The sequence below is a fragment of the Anabrus simplex genome, chromosome 7 (genome assembly GCF_040414725.1).
Source record: "Anabrus simplex isolate iqAnaSimp1 chromosome 7, ASM4041472v1, whole genome shotgun sequence".
Taxonomy (NCBI): Eukaryota; Metazoa; Arthropoda; class Insecta; order Orthoptera; family Tettigoniidae; genus Anabrus; species Anabrus simplex.
Genome location: NC_090271.1, coordinates 20,653,496 through 20,678,078, shown reverse-complemented (window position 1 = coordinate 20,678,078; position 24,583 = coordinate 20,653,496). Strand labels below are relative to the sequence as shown.

The window sequence follows — 24,583 nt, the reverse complement described above, 5'->3', positions numbered from 1 at the left end:
TCACCGCTCCTACTGCATCTTTGTATTATGTACTGGTAAGGCAGCAGCAACAGCATTCAGTGCTCGCTGCTGCAATCTGGTCTTCATACTATGAACTCCTTTCTTAGACAAAAATGCTAGTCACTCTAATACATTGAAGATTTCCGGCGAAGCAGGATGGGAAAAGTCTGGGATTAGGAAGATAGCAGCCATGGCCTTAATTAAGGTACAGTCAAAGCGTTTCCTGGTGTGAAAATGGGAAAATGGGGAACTACGGAAAACCATGTTAACGGCTGCTGACGGTGGGATTTGAACCCACCATTCCCCGAATGCAAGCGCATTGATACGCGATACTAATCGCACGTCCAAATCGCTCAGTTATTTTTGAAAATATGTAAATTTCTATCAGCAGAGGATTTTTGAAATCGTCATATTTTGTATAGGCTACCCGAGATGTACAGTAGCCCACTGGTTTTCTGATTCAACGTACTGTTGGTTACGTTATTGCGTCAGTAGGATCACTTGCTGTCCACATATTATTGAAGTCTTGAGCAACGATGTGACATACGAACTGAGAGAATACTGAGCCGCTCTTCCCAATATAAAACAGGTACTTTTGAGTGGTCATGAGCATGACTCATAGTCATAGGGCAGGCTAGAGTCGAGTTTAATTAATTGCCAATCTAAGTTATAATACAAAGATTCATTAAACCAATAAATAGTATAACCTAATAGACTACCTTCTTACTAGCTACCTTAGAATTATGTTTGACACCTTTTTAACAATGCAAATTAATCCATTTATTATTTAAACCTCCCTGTAAGAAGAGGACAGTGAATGAAAGTGGGTATTATTTTCAAATGAGCTGAGCTCGAGCGTCCATTATAGCGTACGATTCTTTCATTGTACCATGGCTCTGTATGTATTGCTTCAGAGGAACTTCGGCTCCCCAACAATGTCCAGTTTACCGATAAAGAACTGTGTGTATGTTGTGTCTCGCTGATCCGTGACTGCGTACGATTCCTTCGGTGTGCCATGGCTCACTGTATGTCTCGCTGCAGCGGAAGCTCGGTTCCCCGTCAACGTCCAGTGTCCCACAAGTGAGCCGTGAGTGCGCCACTCAGAACTGCCCGCTGAGAGTAAGCTGAATCGTGTTCAGTGAGCTCGCCCTTCCTGTGAATCGATTTACTCGGACACTTGAATGAATCGATACACTGCTTCGAATCATGCATTCAGTAGTCAACACTACTACCTAACAGCTGACAGGAGTAACGGGAACATGAGCTGTCCCCTGATATCTCGATACAAAACACAGGCTATTTAACTTGCGTCAAATAAAGAAAAACCGCCTTGCTGGCAATTCACATGAAATATAATCCTTGACCCACATGGATGATGTGAAGAGATTTAATTTAAGACGTCACTCAAATATTCTTGTCCATCACGGTCGTACAGTTTCACGCGGAATCCTAACTATGGACTGACCCTATTTCTATCTCAATAAATTACACAAAATATCTCCTCGGGTTTCCTACACTGAACAATCCGGCATTAACACTAGAGGATTTCAACAAACTGATCCACAATTGTTCATTACTTCCCATTCTTCGCAAGACATGAAACTTGCTATCAAAAATTCTCTGCACGACAATAATATGGAAATATCTCTCCTGGGTGACTTACAATGCTGTTACATAAATCACTCTGTGAAAACTAATCGTCTCTCCCCGCATATCTTAGCTAATATTTCCAAACCGAAACTCACAACTTGACTTAAAAAATGTTACCGTTATTTCCTCTCTTCAATTCTACACAGATTTCAACAAACTTTGGAATAGCAATCTCCGGTAACCTATTTTTATCGGTCTCGCCTCCTAACTTCCCTTGACAAACATTTACTTCACCGTACACAACGGTGTGCTTTCTGCGCCAGCTGTACATGAATAACCACGGTTTACGCTTGTGTGAGTTTCATCCTTCCACCGAACAGAATTTTATGTTCAATTAATGTCTTACCTTTGGCAAACCACAAATATAGAAAATAATCGTAAGGAAATGATACTTTGCTTTAGACATTATATCCATTTCCCAACCATTAAATATACTACTCTACAACACTTCACACGCTAGTTTCGCCACTCTCCCGATTATCCAAGAAACAATAAAAATGACCTTTTGTCATATTCCTCTGACATTTTCATGTAATAAAATGGTGACCAAAATACGTCACATATACACACATACAAAAATTGGTGTCATCATGAAATAAATGAAAGCACTTTATAAATGTGGTAATTCACATATCTGTAGTCGTACGTCGTCTCCCATCATTTTAGGCTGACCAGCCTCTCATTCTTTATGTGGCCATGTCGAGAGATAGTGGCTTTACAAAATATATTTTTCCATCCTTTCTATCTTCATTCACCTGAAAATAATGACATAAAAGAAAAAATTGCCTTTCACACATTCTCTTTCTCGCGAACCGAGCACGATCGTCAAACACCGATCCGCTCATGCATACGAAGTTAACTAACTAATATGGGTTAGTTCAATTGCAGGGCTTGGGCATTATAATGACCGTCTGTTGCCTTGATATGAGTTTACATAACGGTTCCACATGGGAATACCGTGAACTTGACTGACAACCTTTCTCCAATTGGAGATGCTATTCTATAGCCATCTTTGGCCAAACAACCCTGCTGTAGGTACTTAGTCTACACATCCGATTTTTTTTTACTATTCTTCTGAATAGCGTGCGGTCGCTTCAAATTCTTTGATCACAACGCGGCTTGCAAAATGGCACACCGTTCCTTTATACCATTTACTCCCACTCTCATGCCATTTTCATTTACCGCGAACATTTTTGCAGACACTTTTTCTACCCCATAAAATGTACTGATGGCAGATCACGATGTAACACATAGTTGTTTATGTTAGTAGCGGTGTTCATGATAAGCATTTAAGGATTTCCCTTAGTCAACTAAAGTGTTAAGTTACTTCATGAGAGAGGCACTATATATGGTCGATGTAACAGAGTTCGAACGAACAGGGGCGTCTTTCGACAAATTTCCTTCTGGAGCTATTTAGTGGTATTAAATCTTTACCATTAATGACCAAATTATTTCACTTACAATTTCCGAACTTTTACTACGGCTGTTTTGTCGGCAGCTCTTCTTAAACTGTACTTCTTATTACAAAAAATAGTCCGACATATCCTTGAACCCTATACACGTGCGCGTGACGTAATTTCTTTAGCAGGAAAATGAGAACTACCACCTTTATCTGCACGTGCTGTCTCTGGTCAGAGATAAAAATGTAGCTAGAACTCATGACTTGTAATGGATATGGAACTTCATGTAATGATTTTAGGAGTCTAGTTTCTTAGGACACAAAGGTTCAATACGGTACTCGAGCATTATCACAACATTTTAGGTTACTTTGAGGGACCAAAATCTAAGAATGTTTCCATTTTTTAGCATACTGTGTCTCCGTAAGAAACACGTAATGGTGACAAATCCTTACTTCTCACTGCTCGGTGAATGCTGGGATGGTGCCTATTTGTCAGTGTTCCCTCTCCAAGCGACAGTTGGTCTGGAAGACATTGTGGGTGATCGGGAGTAGGCCACATGTTGTTAGCTGTGTTCCAAACAGAATGGTACACACGTGACCCTACTAACATACATTTCACAAGCGGGAACCAGCTGTTTAAAATGTGGATGTCCTATTAGTTACAGACATTTTCTCAGCTCAGAACTCGGAAACTTATGTTCCCCTTTTCTTTCAGGTCAGACCGGAAATAAAATGTTCGATATTATATTATAACTTGTTTACGTGGCATCAGCTATAACTGAGAAGATTTAGATCTTACTGTAAAACCAAGATAACTTCCGGTAAAACTGGAACCGGAATGAATTTCCTGTGTGAAAGAGAATTAAATAGTATGCCCGTTGCTGTATGACCCTGCTTTGAAATACAGTAATATGCAGTAATATCAACTGTAAATATATATATTTGTCATCAAACTAAACCTTCTAGGTTTTAAGTTTGTAAACGGAAATAAGTAACAATCAAACTTTTCTTAATGAAAGAGAGAAACACATACTTTTCCAAATCTTGGTACAGTCCTGTTTTTAAACATAACCATATTTTGATGTATACATTGTCGGTGACCGTGAAATAACTCTGTCTTGATTTTATTTACACCGTTTCTGATAGATTATCAGGATTATTGTTTATCAGAAATTAAATATTTCTTGCGTATTTTTGTTCCAGGTACCTCGACGTCTCCAGATGTGGAACCAGTCACACCTTCGACTACTACACCAGCTGCAGATATTACAACCAAATCTATTACTAATACATCAAGTACAACAACAACTACTACTACTACTAAACCAAAGTCATGTCCTCATTCAGGTGAGTTAAACAGATTATCCGTGAATGGTGTACGAGAGGCCGGCGTACATGTGACTGTTGGAGATTTGCATCCTGAAGAAGATTCATTTATGGCCCTCATGTTCGAACAGAAGTCACTCATTCTCTCAAGAGACGTTCTAAGTCCTACATATGAATACATTTCCTTCTGTGGGAAGAGTAAACGAAGAGAAGTGTAATCACAGACAAATCTTAAGGAGGCCTTGCATATCACTTAAAAGCATATCTCTTTGACCACTTCCAACGTTCGCGTACTTTCAATCGAGGGATCAGAAATAAGTAGATAATTAAGGTAGACAGTTTCAATTCGCCATTCAGTGATATGACATATAAGTAAATACGGTACTTGAAGGTTTCTCTAGTAGTTTAATCTTTACCGACGAGGTGGTTACACTCCCCGACCCACGAACTTCTCATATCAAAAATGTTCCACAGATAAATTGCTCACACTGTTTGTTTGGTGCGGCAGTATACAGGAGAGTGCACGAGGACAGAGAATGTGATAAACTTCTTGTAAGAGGAGAAATGAGAGTGTCTTGGGTCTGAAGTGAAGGTGAGACCCGCTGAGTCTTCCATAGCTGAGCCGCGCGTCGTAACGTAAGACACACAGTCCCCACACGCAAACTGATGGATGATACTATCACGTGCAAACAACTGTAGGCTTGTATTAGAGAGGTCATGGGTTCAACATCCCTCAAAGTGACTTCATGAAGCCCCAGTTTTACACGAGACAAACATCTGGGTGTGTACCTTCAGTAAGGTACCTTCATGTTTATGGCCCTTTCCTACGGTGACGCTATCTGAGTTTGTGTCATGTTGTAGGGGAGGAAAGCAAAGGGAAACTACTCCAATGGAACTACTAGGATCCAGACTGCTTACCTTTAGTTTCCAAGTGAAATACAATACAACCACAATTTAGCAAACGACCTCGATGGTGTTCTGAACTCTGGATGTTGGCTCGTCTCACTCCTAAGTTTCCAGGGAGCTGCTAACTCTACGTATTTATTTACTAGGGCTGTGCCCGTTCCTCGAACAGCAGACTCCAAGAACTTGCGCCTCAGTTCACACATTATTTACGGTACTGAAATGATAATTTATCCGGAAGCATGTGACAGTATTGTCAAGTACGAAGAACTTCAACCAAACCCGGAGAGATAGGAAACTTTGTGAAGTTTAAATTATTGATCATCTATGTGTCTCTTCACTCCGTTCTTCCTTCGACGTGTTGACTCAGTCGGTTCCTCGGACACTTTAGGAACCTGCAGAAACCTGTTATAGGCCCTGAGGTAGAGGTTGGTCAAGCAGAAGAGTTCTATTTACCTTTTGCGCTCAGTAACAGTTACTACTTAACTTCGTACATCTGAGGAAGCGATCGCGATTAGTGAAAATATTTGACAATATGTGTGGGATCAGGGCATTCTAAGATGATGTGAGCTGGTCTCTGTTTTCCCTCACAGCAATCTCACAATTCTTCTCGAGAACGGCGTTTCTTCCGAAACTGGGATTCCGCTGATCAGTGCCGATACTTCTCAGTTTTACTGACTGTGCTCCTCGTTTATTCTACACTAGTGTTTAACATGGGCCTAAAGAGCTGCACTTTGTCACCAAACAAGGCGATCTGAGGAAGAAATACTCATAAATACAGTGTTGCCAATCGCACATAGTTACCATTGAAAATCTTCCAAATTCAACCAAAATGTGTACAAATTATGAAGTTAGTAATATGTTGTTCGCTCTTAAGAACTACAATGTGGACCAACTTTTGTACACGCGATCTACACTCCTTTTGTATAGTTTGAAGTGCTTCTAGTGCAGCCAACTGTTGCAAATAGATAGAAGAAACTTTGCAGTCGCGGTTGTAGGCTGATCCAACTTTGACTAAACGTTGTACGTTGGAGAAAAGCACCTCTAATAAATTATTAATGCTGGGTTAGGTGGCTCCAGAATTATTAATAGAGAGCAACTGGAGGTGCCAACCAAGCAGGGGAAATGCAACTAAATTGAAGAAGCCATAAAACATATTTCTATTAATTATCTTGCACATCTTTTACTCACGATACAATGTTAAGCCACTGACAGCCCAAGGAGATAGAGATCACTGTATTGAACTTTCAGTTTTCATTCCGTACCTTGAAGGGGTGGGGCGGGCCTCTCTTAGACCAGGGAGGTTTGTGGTTTGTTCCAGCATTCACCTTAGAGAATTGTGCGACATGCGTTATGTTTGAAGACAGTGCCGCAACTTGGCCACATGCTTCGTACACATAACCAATCTTCTTCAGGTAGCCATTTCATTAGATCCCCTACAAAAAGAGCGGTAGAAGAGGGCTGTCCGAGAAAAGGACACAAATCTGACTCATATTTTTTTCGTGTGTGATATTCATTTTTACCATTCTTCTTCCCTTTAATCAGTTTGCCCTCCAGGGTTGGTTTTTCCCTCGGATTCAGCGAGGGAACTTACCTCTACCGCCTCAAGGGCAGTGTCCTGGAGCATGAGGCATTGGGTCATGAGATACAACTGGGGAGAATGACCAGTACCTCGCTCAGGCGGCCTCACCTGCTATGCTGAACAGGGCCTTGTTGGGGGATGGGATGATTGCAAGGGATAGACAAGGAAGAGGGAAGGAAGTGGCCGTGGCCTTAAGTTAGGTACCATTCCGGCATTTGCCTGGAGAAGTGGGAAACCACGGACAATAACTTCCAGAATGGCTGAGGTAGGAATCGAACCCACCTCTACTCATTTGACCTCCCGAGCCGTCGTATCACTTTTCAAATTTCGTAGCAGATCCGGGAATCGAACCCGGCTCTCCGGGGATGGCAGCTAATAACACTAACCTCTAACCACATACATTTTTACCATCACTTCTTAATAATAGTAGAGTCATTTACGGTGTTTGGTGAAATATCTCCCTACGACACTTAAGAAACGTAACTCACCCTTGAAGAGGCAATCCACGCGGACAAATGTCGCTATTAAAAGCTCGGATCTCAACATAAATCAACAAGAAGCAGAAAATTATATTCGATACAATGTTAAAGAAATGCCCATGATCGTATGGCATAAATGATAGTGTTGCTGCTGGCAAAGCATAATGATTTAGTAGAATAGTGATATTCCATGTGCTAAAGCTTTCAGAAGTAATTCTGTATAATTCTGATTCGTTATGAGTGAAGCTTTCCTTACTTGGGACCATTTACTTCAGAAGAAAACAAGGATCAGTTGGCAAATCATCCTCTAGTTTTCAAATACTCCCCTTTTTGTACAACTGGATCCAGGCCAAAGCAATACATGCTACACGAACGTCACCCCTGGTGATACAATTGCAGACAATGAGAGCAAGCGGGTTTAGGAATCACTGGTTGACATCACATGGCAGCCAGTCGAATAAAAAGTTATGGAAATCCTTAGGAATATCCGGCAACATGAAGAATCTAAAGTGTTCAACTTCCAATCTAGCTGACTCTAGCAGAAAACTGTGGACTTTTCAGACGCGTCACATATATTTAAGTGTCCAAGACAAAATACAGATTAAACACGATGGCGATATTGTTGTTTTTTCGTTTTACCTATCTCCGGAATATAGTACAGTATAGTGCACCTGCTGGACAAGATCGTCAAAGTGTCAATTCTACACGGTCTGAAATCGTAGTTAGGCGGTTGGAGTCCCGTTGGTCGAAAAATGTTCACCATCAGAATGTTGGTCTGCAGAGTAGGGGAGGTTCTGGTATAAAATTTCTAATCCGCAGATTGCGTACCAAAAGCCTGGACTCATTCCAAATCTCACCACAGTGCTCATTTGGAACGAGGACATACGACACTGTTGATTGTGATTCGTCCGTCGGTTGGTGAAGTTAAGCCATGAGCAAACCCCTTTGTGCTATTTGATAGAAGTATGCTACACCCTCTCCTTTTGTGCTATCATACATCACGTCCTTCACTTTACCTCATTATCCCCTCTTCTGTACCTTACGGTGTCCCGTGACAATGTAATGCATAATAGAGTACCACAAATAATAAGAAAGGGTCATCATTTACACTCGTAGAATAGTCTAAAATCTAAAAGTGTAACTAATTTTTAATTGTGATATTCTAACTGCCCACAGAATACCAACTGTTTGGAGATTTCAACTGTTATAAGGGATACGTTGAAGAAAAGAGCTGGTTTGCCGCCAGGGAGCAGTGCAAGAGAGACGGTGGTGATCTCATGGTGGCGGAGACCGAACGAGAGAGGAAGGAGGTGTTCCCTATAATGTATGAGAGTGTGCGCTCATCCCCTTGGATGGGAGTTGACAAGACCGAATGTGAAAATCCTTGGGTGTCTGTGAAAGGTGAGTTCATCTCTCTAGCTCTTCTCCTCATGAAATACCGGATTTCGGACGGAAGACATTTGTCATATTATACAACAGTAGCCAACAAGGAATCATTTAGCTGTAGTGAGGGATGTCACTGACTGATAAGGGCACTAGGACGTGCAGGTTGCCCACTAGCGTCAACGGGAAAGACCTGCACCAGAACACACTGGGGTCATGGTAGGGACATCATCATTGTACAATGTTGTACCCTCGTTTAGCCCCATACCTATCGTCTTCAAATCATTAGAAACTATTCTTGCTATTGTTCATAACTTATGAATAAGATATTCAGAGTCCACCCAGATTTCACTCCCGTAAAACAAGCAGACCGATGTAAAGATAGTTCCGTCCATGAACTGACTTCTTCCTACACAATACCGTTGATCGTAACTCCGAGCTCACTACATTAGCTTTCCTGCACATTGATTCAATTTCGTTTACTACACTAACATCCTGGGAGAAGTGATCTACATGTTGTATCTCCGACCTGACATTCAGTTCTCAGAACTTTCTTCCCTACCGACATTACTTTAGTCTTGGTAATGCTAATATTAATAGCATACTCACTGCACTTTCCGCTCTGTCTGCCATTGACACCAAATAATCGGCGCAGGCCAAAATACTTATGACATTTCCACTAACTGAATGCATCCCTGGCACTTTATACCTTCAGTAGATTATCCTTGTAAACTATGAACAACAAAGGTGAAGATTGCAGCCATGTCCCACCGCCGTAAGTAAATTAACCTTGAAGCAAGAAATCATTCCAACATCAACTTTCACTGTCAACATAAATGAGTTTGATTGAATTTAATAATCCACTCTTAATCCCATGTTCTGTCAGTGTGGCTAACATTTTTTCGCTAAGTTCTCTGTCGTATGCCTTCTCTAGATCTACAAAACATAAACATAACTTGCATTTCATATCACAGCACTTTCCAGTTATCTGATGCATACTATACTGTCAAACCTTCTGAGGTCTGGAACTACACTGGTTATCATTCAACTTACTCTCAACCATTGACCGCTCTCTCCCTCCCAAAGTACCAGTGAACACCTAGCGTGGTGCACGGACGAATCACCATCAACAACATCGTGAAATACCTTCCCTTGCTTACAGATAGGTGCAATTTCTGTTTTAGTGAAATCAGAAGGAATTTTACTAACATTCCTGGCTGATCTTATTACTTTGTCAGCTCGCGATGTCAACAAAACATTTTCCTCTTATATTATTTCCACCTGTACCGTGATTTGCTCGGAACTACTATGAGTTCAGCTGATTAACTAAAATCACTATTTATTTCCCTTTTCTCTCGATACCCCACACACTGCCCATCCCTTTTCAACACTTGTTAAAAGCATTTGATTACCTCCAATGCTCTTACCGAAGTGTCATTAATTTCTAAATAAACCTAACTCGCCCAGATGCACTTCATTTCTCGTATAAGCCCAATTAATACTGTTAGATGGGTATTGAGTTCAATTTCGTTCACGTGCTCGTTTCCAGAGAGTCCTCCACTGTCAAATGGAAGTGGGAATCCTTTACTCCCGTAGGCTTGTTTAAAATAATCTCAGCTCGGTAAATTCTGTGAAGCAGGCTGCTACCGTACTTACACATAGCCCAAGTGAGAATCTCTCCTCTAACAGGTTAATGACTAATGGTTAATTGTGCAGTCGTAGGAGCGACATGACACAGAATATGTCGGAGGAGCCCAATACTATTCCATAGCGACTGGTATCCCGGCTCTCAGTACCACTTACTCGGCACTCGGCTGTTGCCCATGGTTCACGAACTAGGACGTGACATCAGTCACTCACACGACAACAGTATCCTGGGTAAATGGTTGGGTACGAAAGAGGTTTAACAATCAAGCAGCCGTCAAAAAAATCCCTTCGAAAATTTCTCTCCAAGAGACGGTGGGACATCTAGGGAACGAGTGTGAATGCTTCTGCATCGCGTAGGGGAAGTGAATAGCGTTTACTGATGCACATTCTCTTTAATAAACAATTATCGTCATGGAGATCCCATTGTGAGAAATTTTACTACCAACTATCAGCGTACAGGGTGACCAACACAATTGTCGGGAGCAGAGGACAGTAAGTATTAAAGATAAAACTTGTAGAAAAACATGACAACCTCATATTCTTCCAGGATGCTGATTTATCTCAGTGTCAAGTGCAGAAACGCTGCCCAGTGTACTGTTGTTTTGTCACAAGTTTTCTTTCTTCTGATTGGTAGAATGTGTGACCTGGTTCTTACCATTTGCACTCAAAGACGAGGAACAATTGCACTGGAGAGAAAACAGCACTTGGCTGGTCAGTACATCCTCCTGAGACAAACAGGACATCATCTCCACACTCTGGTGCGGTCACACAGTTTTAGAGCCGGATGCCCTTCCTGATGTTATGGGAGGTGTTCTCTATTGTGTGACCTGACAACTGTCTTGTTAGGACAAAACGAATACCGGATTTTGGGACGTACCGAATGCATCTTTCAGTGAATACAGACCAAGTGTTCGTAATATTCTTTGATTAAGAACTCCTTGGTTTGATTTTTGTGAAATTATTTACGTAAGTAAATGTAATTATATCTTGTAACCATCATAATTTGGATTCCTCGGTCTCAAAAACTGTCAACATGTCTCGTCGTGAAAATAGATAAGATACTCAATGGTGGTCTCTCTGTACTCGAATATAAACAGCAATTTACAAAATGACATGCTAACACTTGGAAGACAGAACCTCATACCACACTGTCGATAACAGTTCTGATACTCTCCGTGATATAGCCCGGAAAAATTTTCTTCCCACCAGATGGTGTCCGGATGTTTCACTTGACCTCAGATTAATTCATCGAAATATATGTAATTACACTCTAAAGAAAATCACTTTCGCATCATCGTCTTCGGAAGCAGTTCCTAATTTCTTATGAGCTTGAATTTTTATTTTATGCGATATCTGAGGCCATCTCCTTTCCGTTTCTACTCAGCTATTAAAACATACTTGAATTTGTAGCGAATCTCTCTGTGTTGCCTTTTCAGTTTCCATATAGTAGCTACAACCATTTCTGTTTTTATTTGAGTCTGCAATTTGCGCGTTTCGGATTAACGTATTCCCTGCAGTACAGTCGGATAAGCTGTCTGTTGCTGATACCACGCCTTTGTGTATTTCGTTCATCCCAATTAGGATCTCATCGCTTCACTTAGACTGACGTTTGGCTGTTTTACTAGTTTGCATTGATTTTAGATAAATTTATGTCTGTTATAAAATGTGCACTACAGATGACAGATCGGGAAGGGCATAGTTTCATCAGCGGGTATGCTCAAAGAAAGAATAAAGATCGGAAGTAGCCTCGTAGAAGACCATCGCATGAAGGACTCTTGTTTCTCTCTGTTGCTACACAGTGGGATACGGCATGCCCAGGTACTACAAGCAGGCCGGTGGCTGTGAGGAGAGTTTCTCCAGATCGCTTATATATAAAATTATTTACAGTGATATTGAGGAGACGAGAATGTTTCAACAGTGTCTTCTTTACATACGTTTCTTTCAGCCAAGTGATTGCCTCGTGTGATGCTCTGCACAGCTACACCCTGACTACCGTTGCTTTCCACAGAGGTAGATGAAACTTGAACCATTGGCACTAGTTATAGATCACAAGAACTTCAACTTTCAGTGAATGGATCATTTCAACTATTCTGATGTATGCAACCGTGTTATCTCCCTAGTATTTTTAAATATACATTTCGCTTTACGTCGAGCCGATATAGATGAGATCTTAGGCCGACGATGGGGGTAGGAATAGCGTAGGACTGGGAAGCAAACGTGCGGGATTCATTTTGTTCTTATTTCCACGCCGTTGAGGTTTCAGGTTTTTGTGCTGAAGAAATGATCAAGTTAATATCGGAATAGTTTGATACTTTGGTGTTTAGTCGTCTATGTACATTTCCCAGCAGAACACAACTACACACGATATAGTTTGTAACACCTGTTAAGATTCCACTCAAATGCCGCATATTTAACACTGAAAGTGTAACTTATACTCACAAGATTATTAACAGACTATTTAAATTTTTAAAATTATCTTATTATTTAGGATTATGGGTCTTGTGTTTCCTAAGATACATTAACATATTCGGTTCACATTTCCAATAACCGGTGCTTTTCATATAGTATTTTAGACTACGTGCTAATCGTTTATAATATTGTAGGTTTTTGACAACACGGCGCTCTTCTTTCTCTTGACAGACGAATGTGAGCCAGTGACTAACAAGTAAGTGAACATTTTCGGTGAACAGATGCATCGTAAGGCATAGCTACAAGCTTTCCAGATGACAGTGAGTAGTATAATGGGAGAGTTCTGCCGCACCTCCGCCACCGCACGCTTCCTCCTCCGCCGCCTCCGCCGCCGCCGCCTCCGCCCGCGGGAAATTTGAATTTTGGCGGGAAATTTGAATTTTGGCGGGAGATTTGAACTTGTAAACAAAGCCACGTGCTTTTTGACAGCTGTCATCGACAACAACGCATCGCTAACCTCACTGCTGCCATCTTGACGGGCCTGAACCTCACTAGTGCCAACTTAACCTAACTAGCATGAGGTAAACAAAGCTACGTGTTTTTTGACAGCCACGTGTTTTGACAGACAACAACGCATCGCTAACCTCAGTACTGCCATCGTGACGGGCCTAAACCTCAGTAGTGCCAACTTAACCTCACTAGCGCGAGGTAAACAAAGCCACGTGTTTTTTGACAGCCACGTGCATTTTTGACAGCTGTCATCCGCCATCTTTAATCCAGAGAGCACCGTGCTGCCCTCTTTATCGTAGTAGATGTAAATTCATCACCTGTCATCGGCAGTGCTGCCATCTTGACGGGTCTAAACCTTAGTGCTACCAACTTAACCTCACTAGCGCGAGATAAACAAATCCACGTGCAGCTGTCATCCACCATCTTTGAGCATCGTGCTGCCCTCTTTAGCTACTTACCTTTGAAATGTGGTACGTCACAGCTGTCATCCGCCATCTTGCATCCGAAACCTCAGTGCTGCACTCTATGTGGTGACGGCAAATTCCACGTGCTCTTGTTTGGAAACAAAGCCACGTGCAGCTGTCATCCGCCATCTTTAATCACCGTGCTGCCCTCTTTAGCTACTTACCTTTGATAGCCGTCATCCGCCATCTTTAATCAACAGAGCACAGTGCTGCACTCTATGTGGTGGCGGCAATTTGAAAAATTCTATGTGCTCTTGTTGGGAAACAAAGCCACGTGCTTTTTTGACAGCTGTCATCCGCCAGCTTTAATCAATAGAGCACTGTGCTGCGGGCAATTTCGTCAGCTGTCATGCGCCATCTTTAATCCAGAGAGAACAGTGCTGCCCTCTATGTGGTGACGGTAAATTCCACGTGCTTTACAAAACCTATGTGCTTTTCTGACAGCTGTCATCCGCCATCTTTAATCACCGTGCTGCCCGGTAGCGGCAAATCCCACGCGCTCTTGTTTGGAAACAAAGCTTTTAATCCTGAGAGAACAGTGCTGCCCCCGGTGGCGGCAAATTCCACGTGCTTTACAAAGCTATGTGCTTTTTTGACAAAAAAAAATTCTGCTCTCGAGATACTTACCGAACAAGACGATACTATACTTACGAATCCGCTCATCACCTTCTTTCTTCTATGAGTAATAAACAAAAACTCTATCTTGCAAATAAGGAGCGGGAGGAAGGTGATACCTAACCTAAAATAAAAGAATATGCTAATTCTACATTATTTATTTACATCTTGTATGTACAAGTTTTATCTTGAATCATTTTACCCCAGTGATGTTTGCGTACTTCTCGATGCAATTCTTGAATGTACAAGTTTAAACTTGCCGTACTACACTCTCAGCCTACCTCTCCCGAATTGTGATGTAAGACAGCGTAACGTAAGTACACACACCTCTAGCATAATGTTTATGTAAAGTAGTACTTATCAATACTACTATGCCCCCAGGCTAGCGTGTTGGTAGAATTTGGAATGACAAACCGTTTACAATCATCGCTATTAAGGGCTACCTTACTAATTAAATGAGTGTACAACTGGTGCTTCTTGCTTCTAATGACAGACATTTGCTTATGCAAAACAGGCGGATTACTTTTAATGCAATTGTTATAGTTTTCAAAACTTAGCTGATTCTGAACGACATTCTTTTTAACCCCCTTCAATCTCTTTATTTGTAATTCATTTAAGAGTTTTATGCAATATGACTTGGATTTAGTACCTACAAATGAATCGATAATATTCCCAGCACATTCATCTTTCATTTTACCTAGAACCTTTTTGTTCACTAGCGGAAGATGATATTGATTATCTGCAGGATAGTTACTCGTATCAAACCTACCCAAGTCTGGCTTTATATCATTGTAATAGTCATCAGTTTTGATTTGATAAATAAACGAATCGGTATCTGTGTAGAGCAATTGCGCATTATGCGCGTACTTCTTCATCATATAATCGTAATGGAATTCATACATGAGTGTTTTAGCCAATTCAAGTACTGCAAAGCCGACGTAGGTAGGTTTGTCATACTTAACCTTGACACGATTCACCTGTATAATAACTAAATTCTCATGTATGATGGTGCAGCTGTGGAAATTTGGTTTACTTATTAAATAGTTAGCACCATACCTTTTCTTAATATTATCCCAGTTTGTAATCAATTTTACATCAACGCGTTTGTCAACATTCTCCATAGTCTTACCAAACACACTGTTATTCATGAGCTTGTAGAAATCTTTTTCAAACTCGTTAACCGCATTCGTTCTTAATTTATTGTTCAGATCGATATATGGCTTTAGCCACGGTGACTGATTAAATTCTAGTACGCGATGAATTTTGGATAACTTCAAACCATGCTGCAAACACTGTTTTAAATTTCGGTAATGAATGATATACTTAGATTTATCGCATAAATTAGCAATGAGCATTTTCGTCGTTGATGCAATGTACGGGGGCTTCATATTTTCAGGGCAGAACGGTAGGTCATTATGAGAAGTGTGTAACTCTTTAGGATACTGTAAGTCAACTTCGAGGAAATAGCCTTTATCAGCTTCATCACCTAGGGCGTGTAGCTGTAAAGCATCAATTTCGCACTGCGTCAGCCAGCGGAAACCACTCACCGGTAGATGCTGACTCATCGCCCACCCATACTGATTATTAGCATCGAGGTAAACGATATACCGAGATTCCTGACTGGAATCGAAACTCGGCATGTACTTATTATTAGCCCTCGAATGTCGGCCGCTGCACTGACTCAGACCGCCTCGAATTGACGATTTTACGAAGTGTACTATATCGATATCGGTTAGCAGTTCCAAATTCACACGCGTGTGTTTCAACATCGCATCCCAACTTAACCCAGGTGCAGTAAAATACTGACATGGGTCAAGGCTGTAGGTGTTCATGCAAACACAGCGAAAATTTTCAAAAACATCAGCTAACAAAAGTACATCTGTCTTTAAATATAAATCGGAGTATTCACCCAGCGTTTGAATGTGGAACTGCTCCCAGATATGTTGTGCATGTAAATAGTCATCATCACTAATATCTGCTGAATTCAGCGAGCTGTAAAAGGATTGTTTCGATGGTAAGGCACGTTCTTCGAGGCGGTCTAAGCAGTCGAGATAATCATAACAAAAAACACCCTTACGCCGAAGTAAATTAAACTGCGCTTCTTCGGGAAAAACGCGTCGAATTTCTGTAAATTGTTCAGGCTGTAAATGACTAGAAAGTTTATCGAGGCTACTCGCCATAAAGCGAAACGAGTCAAGGAATCTCAGTTTTATAGAATGCTCAGCATCTACTTTTACAGACTTTGCAAACGCAATGTACCGCTCTTTATTCTGAGGGATTATATCTACTTTTTCATCCGAAGCTCCAAATTGTGAAATGGTGAAATGAGAGTCGTAACCAGATAAGTTATGAAAAATTACAAGGATAAATTTAGGAACTCTATACTTAAGATTACAGCTATAATGAGCGGCACATCTGTAGAAACCAGTTAAATGATCATGATCAAAAACTTTAGGGTCTTTTTCGGAAAATTCCCCATCACAAATGCTACACTTTGTAGCACGTTCATGATCATTTAACTGAATGTCGGTGAGTGGCTTCATAGGAATATTACTATTCAGAATACGACCGAGACGAACTGCATCACTTTCAAGTCTTTCTAAAAATACTTTAGCAGCATCATGTCCTCGATACAGCTCTAACTTGTTAAGCGTACTATCGTAACTACACTTGATGTAATACGCGAAGCTATACGGGACATGCATGTGCGTAGTATTAGTGAAAGAGTTGTCAGGATTAGGTGAGCATGTGTTGCATGGCGTGAGGATGGCTTCAAAGTCTGCATAAATCACGAACGGTACCCACATCTGCTTGTGAAAATTTGTAAATTTTAAAACATTATTGCCTGTAGTAGGTATCTCTGTACGTACATGATTGCAGTCATTCTTGGAGTGCTTCGTTAACTGATCTTCAGTTTTAAAATACTGCAAGCATCCATCACATAGCCACTTTTTACCATTACGTTTTGACAACTGACTGCCAACAAGTCTACTCAGATTTTTAATCCAGCAAAAGTGGCTATTCTCACTGTTTTCAATATAGAGTAAATTAACGTGAGTACTCTTCTTATGACATGTATAATACAGAGGACCTACTACAGACTTTTTCTCTACACCATACACATTAATACTAATGTTATTTAGTTCCTCAAAGCGCTTAATATCTTTTAACTGTACAGGAAATTCTATACTATCGAAATTTAGCTGCGTTGAATAGTGTGGATAGGATGATGTTCTATACGCTACATTCGATTTAGCAGGATTTAAAGCTGACATCACCGCCCATGCAAAACATGCTTCGTCATTGTTTCGGATGTTTACAACAGCTTTTCTTTGTTGAATCCATGTCGGCAGCTCGATGTGCGAAGATCCACGCATAGGATTGTACTTATTGATGTTAACTTCTAGATACATTATCTCAACTAAAGCCCACCCTGATTCCTTTTCCTGAAATTCCTCGCTCTTAGTTGAAATAATGTTAGAGACATCCCTAAGTACATCACCAAAATTAGCCGACTGACTTATGACGAAATTCTTCGTATTAAATGATTTAATGTCCGTTATTTCGGATTCATCCGTGCTTTTAATGTACAAGGCGAAAAGTTCAAAATTAACTTTAAATAAACTATGATTGGACAAAGATTTAGCAAGAAGCTGTTGTACATGCGGTTGAACGCAATTTAAAAAGTTTGAAGTGCTCTGAAACTTTTGACTAGTGCGAATTCGGTAACTAGCAATCCTACTTTTAAATGCTGTATTAATTTCCTCGATGTTTGCGTTACTACCACTTCTACACGCATTATTTTTATGCGCATTACTCCGTAAGTGTCCCTGAAAATGCGAAGATGGTACATCAGCGTTACAGTGCTCGCAGTGATTAGTTTGAAGTTCATGATTTTTTCTAGGTTTTTTACTACTAGTACTTTCTACAGCTACATCAGTAGCTGCAGGCTTTTTCCCTACTACTACTACCTGAGGGCAAGTAGATATTTGATGTACCTCTGCTAAGTGATCCTCATATCGCTCTACGTTAGCGAAATACACACTACAAACTTTACATAAAGCAGATGTTATGCTAGGGTGTTTTGATTTCATATGGCGCATGAAGTTATCACGCCTTGCAAACGTTACATTACATTCTTCGCAGCAGGGGAACATCTGTTCATGGTTTTTTTCTAAGTTTTTTACTACTAGTACTTTCTACAGCTACATCAGTAGCTGCACGCTTTTTCCCTACTACTACCTGAGGGCGAGTAGATATTTGATGTACCTCTGCTAAGTGATCCTCATATCGCTCTACGTTAGCGAAATACACACTACAAACTTTACATAAAGCAGATGTTATGCTAGGGTGTTTTGATTTCATATGGCGCATGAAGTTATCACGCCTTGCCAGTAGCGTAGCCAGGATTTCAGTTTGGGGGGGGCCCATTCATCCAGAATTTTATTTTGATAGGTGTCCAAACTTCCATAGTTTAGGTGGTGTAGAATACCGAAAAAGGAAATGCGTGTCCTTGGATCCAAGTAAGAGTGGTGGATTCGTGCGGATTCCGGAAGCTAATAGTACTTTCCTTCTTCTTCCCCACTTTTCCCACATCTGCGGGGTCGCGGGTGCGAAATGTGTCGCACATGTGGATTTGGCCCTGTTTTACGGCCGGATGTCCTTTCCGACGCCAACCCTATATAGAGGGATGTAATCAGTGTTGTGTGTTTATTTGGTGGTTGGTAATGTAGTATGATGTCTGAATATGAATATGTTGGGACAAACACCCACTCCCAGCCAGAAGAATTATTCAGACGCGATTAAAATCCCCGACCCAGCCGGGAATCGAACCCGGAACCGTCTGAACCGAAGGCCTCAACACTGATCATTCAGCCAATGAGTCGGACTCCGGAAGCTAATATTAATGCACATTATATATAAAATGCTCAATAAAAGAACTTTCGTTAAAACTCCTGGGGTGTCTGGACTCCTTGGACGACAACCCCCCGGTCCCCCAGCTATCTCTGTTACTCCCATCCCAACATAACTGCAGCATTTCATATATTCCACGTAGAAGTGAAATGAATGCAAGAATAAACACTTTGAGTAAGGATGCAATATTCTGGTTTAGAACAAATACGGTAATGTTATAATAATAATGGTCATGTGATAAGCAATAAAGAAGTGACATTTTATACAAATAATGCGGCAAAGATACACACACAAACACACACGCGTCGAATACAGGTTTCTCGTCCTTCTTGTCCATGGCTAGATGATGAAGGCAAGAGAATGATGGCCCACCGTGACTCGTTATTTCAACATTATAAACAAACCCTAGATGACACAGACTTCGAATCTAACCGCATCTTAAGAAATCACACAAAGCAGTTAATCAGAAATCTTAAAAATGCACATATTTTCGGATTTTAGCTAACAACTTAAATTCTAATCACGCATGGGACCAACTTAGAGCTCTGGGAATAGGAAAACATCAACAGAGACAGACAACTCCTGACATTCCACTTGACGAACTGAACGATTACTTTAGTAGAATAAATATTCAACCTACCCAAATTAACTGCACCGACTCACTGCCCTCCCCTCCAGCCAATCCGCCATTCACATTTCACAGTGTCACAGAAAATCAGGTTAAAATGCTTTGTACTCGATTAAATCAAAGACTACAGGTGTATATGATATTCCTATTACTTTTATACATAACATTATGGGTGCTATCTCGCCTATACTGTCGCACATACTGATCTACTGTTTACTAAACGGAACTTTCCCTACTGTATGGAAAACAGCCAATATTATATCGGTACCTAAGAGTTTAGATCCACAATCACCCTCTGACTATCGTCATATGTCCGTACTCCCTGTGCTTTCTAAAGACTTTGAACGTTTAGTATACGAGGAAGTTCTGGAATACCTAAATAAAAATGCTCTTTTGGACCCTTTGCAATCTGGATTTGAGAAGGGTCACAGTACCGCGACAACACTTTTGAAGGTTACCGAAGACATTAGAAACGCTATGGACAAACGACTGCTCACTATACGTATCCTTCTTGACATCAGTAGCGCCTTTAACACTGTACTAATTCCGACTATGATACAGAAAATGGAACTGCTAAATTTCGACCTGGCTGCACTTAAGGTTTTTAGTTCTTATTTGAGTAACCGTCAACAGCGTGTAACAGTAAACGACAAGGCCTCTAAATGGAAAATGAAACTTAGTGTTGCCCCACCGGGCAGTATTCTACGGCCCCTAAGTTTCTGTATTTATATCAATGACCTACCATCTGTGACAGGAAATAACACACATGACCTCTGTGCTGACGATCTTTAAATAGGCTATATCGACACTGCAAGACAAGATATTAACAGGGACCTCCGACGACTCAGTGTATATGCACAACGAAGCTCTCTTATACTAAACTGCAAAAAAACTCAGACAATTATAATTGGATCACGAAAATTACTGAGCTTCTCAAACAATGTCGCAATCCCGCCTATCCTACTGAATGGTAACATTATTCCCTACAGTAAAACGGTTAAAAATCCCGGCGTAATGATGAATGTAACAGTTGATTGGTCTGATCAAACGAAAGAAATACGTAAAAAGATTTTTGGAGTTCTTCACCCTCTTAAACGACAGAGGAATGTATTTCCATTTGAGCTACAGGCCAAACTAATACAGACACTCATTCTCCCTATTCTTGATTATTGTGACGTTGTTTTAGTTGACATGATGAGAGAAGAAACACTTAAACTTCAACGAGCACTGAATTCCTGCCTGCGATTTATTTACAATATCGGGCACGATGTTCATATCACCCCATACTATCAGGCTGTCTCATGGCTGATGTCTGATAAACGTCGGCAGCTACACACTTTAACGATGGTGATCAGAGTGGTAGCTGAAAGTCAGCCAATGTATATTTCTTCTAAATTCATCTTTTTATCATCATTTCACAACTTAAATACACGTTCTAGATTCATTCCTTTTATTCCACTGCACCGCACAAATAAAATTATTAGATCATTTGTGTTTACTGTCGCCAGATTATGGAATTCCCTGCCAGTTCAGGTCAGAGAAACTAGCTTTTTTAAATCACGATTTAAGGTCACCTGCCGAGACTACCTGCTGAGGACAGCTGACTGAATGGTTGAAGTATGAATGTGTGCGTTCCTGAGGATTAGCCATGTTTAAGAGTTTTTAATATTAATTAGTTCTAATATTAATTTAGTACGTAATTTATTTAAATTTATTTTAAATTCTATTAATTTATGTAGTTTTAACTATTTTAAGAATCTCAGTATTTTATTTAAGATTTTGATTAGTATGTGGTTAAGTGTACTAGAGGGCCTGGAGCCGTAACTTCGCCACTGTACTGAAGGCACTAATAAATAAATAAATAAATAAATAAATAAATAAATAAATAAATAAATAAATAAATAAATAAATAAATAAATAAATAAATAATGTAAAGCGTATGGGTATAGATATTTTGTTAGCTGGTAAAGAAAAATACACGTTACAACAAATGCTATGTATGGTTTACCTTGTCCTGTTAATTTCCAACGCGGTTAGGGCCACGCAGCTGTGAGCTTGCATCCGGGAGATAGTGGATTCGAACCCCACTGTCGGCAGCCCTGAAAATGTTTTCCCGTGGTTTCCCATTTTCACACCAAGAAAATGCTGGGGCCGTACCTTAATTAAGGCCACGGCCGCTTCCTTCCCACTCCCAGGCATTTCCTATCCCGACGTCGCCATAAGACCTATCTATGTCGGTGTGACGTAAAGTAAATTGTTAATTACTTTTCCACGCAAGTCTGGGATACAGAATATAGTAGTATAAAGTTAGAGCTTCGTGACGCTAATATTCGTATCTATAATTTTTATTAACGTGCCAGAAATCAACGACACTGATCTGTTGCCATTTCAACACCGTTTTAAGGGTTACCGATCCAATCCGGGATTTGAATCTGCGAACTCAGACTCAGAAGGACAGCGACTCAACCAACTGAGCCACATGAAAAGGAGGCGTTTGTGATTATTGTTATAAATAGATGCAGCTAGTATTTTTACAAATGTTTTATGAGGAGCATTTATTAAGGCGTACGTTTTTTTACTCTCCTAAACGCACGAGGCCGGGCAGAAGAACTAGCTGGAAGTTAAGGAGCCTTGCAGGGGTGTCGCTTCCTTCTCTGTTCACTTTTCCAAATCAAACTCCATGACGTAACAGCTCCGAAGCGCCATCGCCTACCAAGCGACGGCTGTTCAGCCCGGAGGCCTGCAGATTACGAGGTGTTGTGTGATCAGCACGACGAATCCTCTCCGCTGTTATTCCTGGCTTTCTAGACCGGGGCCGCCATCTCACCGTCAGATAGCTCCTCAATTATAAACACATGGGCTGAGTGTACCTCGAACCAGCCCTCAGATCCAGGTAAAAGTCCCTGACCTGGCCGGGAATAGAACCCGGGGCCTCCGGTAAGAGGCAGGCACGCTACCCGTACACTGTGGGGCCGGCTGGTACTTTTAGGTCTCCTTATTTTCGAATTTGACTTAAGACATCCTGCATTCGATTTCCGGCACTGACAGAGTTAAGAAAGGCATGGGATGGGGAGGATACAGCCTTGTTTTTGGGTGCAGTAGAGTTTTCCTTGAGTCTCTCGTAATCGAAATATATACGGCCTGGAAGGTAGTCACCTTCACGCGGTGTAGTACCAAAGTGGTTCCTTTTTTTTAAGAAGACAAATTAAATGAAGATTCTACTTCCTCACAAACGAAGAACGATATTATCAATTTTACGAACAGTTTCAATAATGCAGTCGGTTTATGTTAAGAGTACAAAAGCTATGATTGTACATGGTAACAATCAAAACCAACAATATCTACTGAAGATCCGTCACCGCACTCGGTAGGACCGGCTTTCTTTTCATATTCACCGGGCGAGTTGGCCGTGCAGTTAGGGGCGCTCAGCTGTGTGCTTGCATCCGGGAGATAGTGGGTTCAAACACCCCTGTCGGCAGACCTAAATATGGTTTTCTGTGGTTTCCCATTTTCACACCAGGCAAATGCTGGGGCTGTGCCTTAATTAAGGCCACGGCCGCTTCTTTCCACTCTCAGCCCTTTCCTTTCCCATCGTCGCCATTGACGACCTACGGTGCGACGTAAAGCAAATTCTAATTAAAGAATAAAAAATATTTTCACAACCCCTTCCAAGGAAAAGTTGTATCCACACTACTGGCCTGGACTTACACCCCACCTACTGAAATTATTTTGTGGGTACGCCACTGCATCCACTCACCATTTAAGGTACAAGGTAAGTCCGAAGAATGGTTGGGTACTCAAAATACACCACCATAAATGATGCGGTTCTGGCTCAAAAGTATAAAGAAAGGTAAGGGACGGGATCTAGTGTTTTAAGTAGAATCCGTATCAATAGAACGTGACTACCCATTTTAAAAATGTTTCATGCATCGACTGCGATTCAAGCCTGGGCCGTCCTGATGAGAAGATAGAAGCATTGGAACTGAGTTATCACGCCCGCCAATTACAAAGTATTTACCCGCACATTTGATGGTTTCATTTGAGGTTCCAATCAGTCCCCGGGCATTTGACAAAATATATAGGCCTACCTATCGAACTTAGGCACGCATCCGCGATTGTCTTGGCACTGTAAGAATTAAAAAAAAATCTTTTTCATAACTTACCGAGGATGCACATAGTGTTGGCTTTTCAGTGACAAAACGGTCCCTCTTCAAAAAATGTTACTTGTATGGCACAAAATGAGGAACTAACGTGCAGATCACAATCCTGTCACAGTCTTCCCAACGCTGCAACTCAAACACAGCACATCTCTCAACCACGGTGCAACCCGAGGATCCCTAGGACATTGTTGTTTCCTGGAACCGATCTGCAAAAGTTGACACGATGTTATAAGCTTGAAGCTGTTTCTGGACGTGGCCCCCGTTTTCTCGGTGGTCACTTTCCGGCCCCCTACTGAGTAATCCCTTGCTAATTGGCCCTTTCTTCATGTCTTGACATTTGTCAATACACGGTTTCATTCCCAATACTGAGGCCTCTACAGGGAAATATCCTCGCGCATCACAATCCTAAGTGTCTTCCTTTCATTCAAGCAGTACAAATATGGAGAATTATGTATGTCCCTATTGAGCCCTACTAATAGATTCTTGTCGCTACGTTAATTTAACATTTCTGCGT

At 41.0% G+C, this 24,583-nt stretch overlaps 1 protein-coding gene across 1 annotated transcript in view; it reads left to right on the top strand.

Moving 5' to 3' along the window:
- The window catches only part of LOC136876865 (hemolymph lipopolysaccharide-binding protein), a 64,487-nt gene that overhangs the window by 30,654 nt on the left and 9,250 nt on the right, over positions 1–24,583 (top strand). The window contains exons 4-5 of the mRNA XM_068228765.1: positions 4,253–4,396; positions 8,516–8,740. Of these exons, the coding sequence (XP_068084866.1) occupies positions 4,253–4,396; positions 8,516–8,740 (369 nt within the window). The remainder of the gene's footprint in view (positions 1–4,252; positions 4,397–8,515; positions 8,741–24,583) is intronic.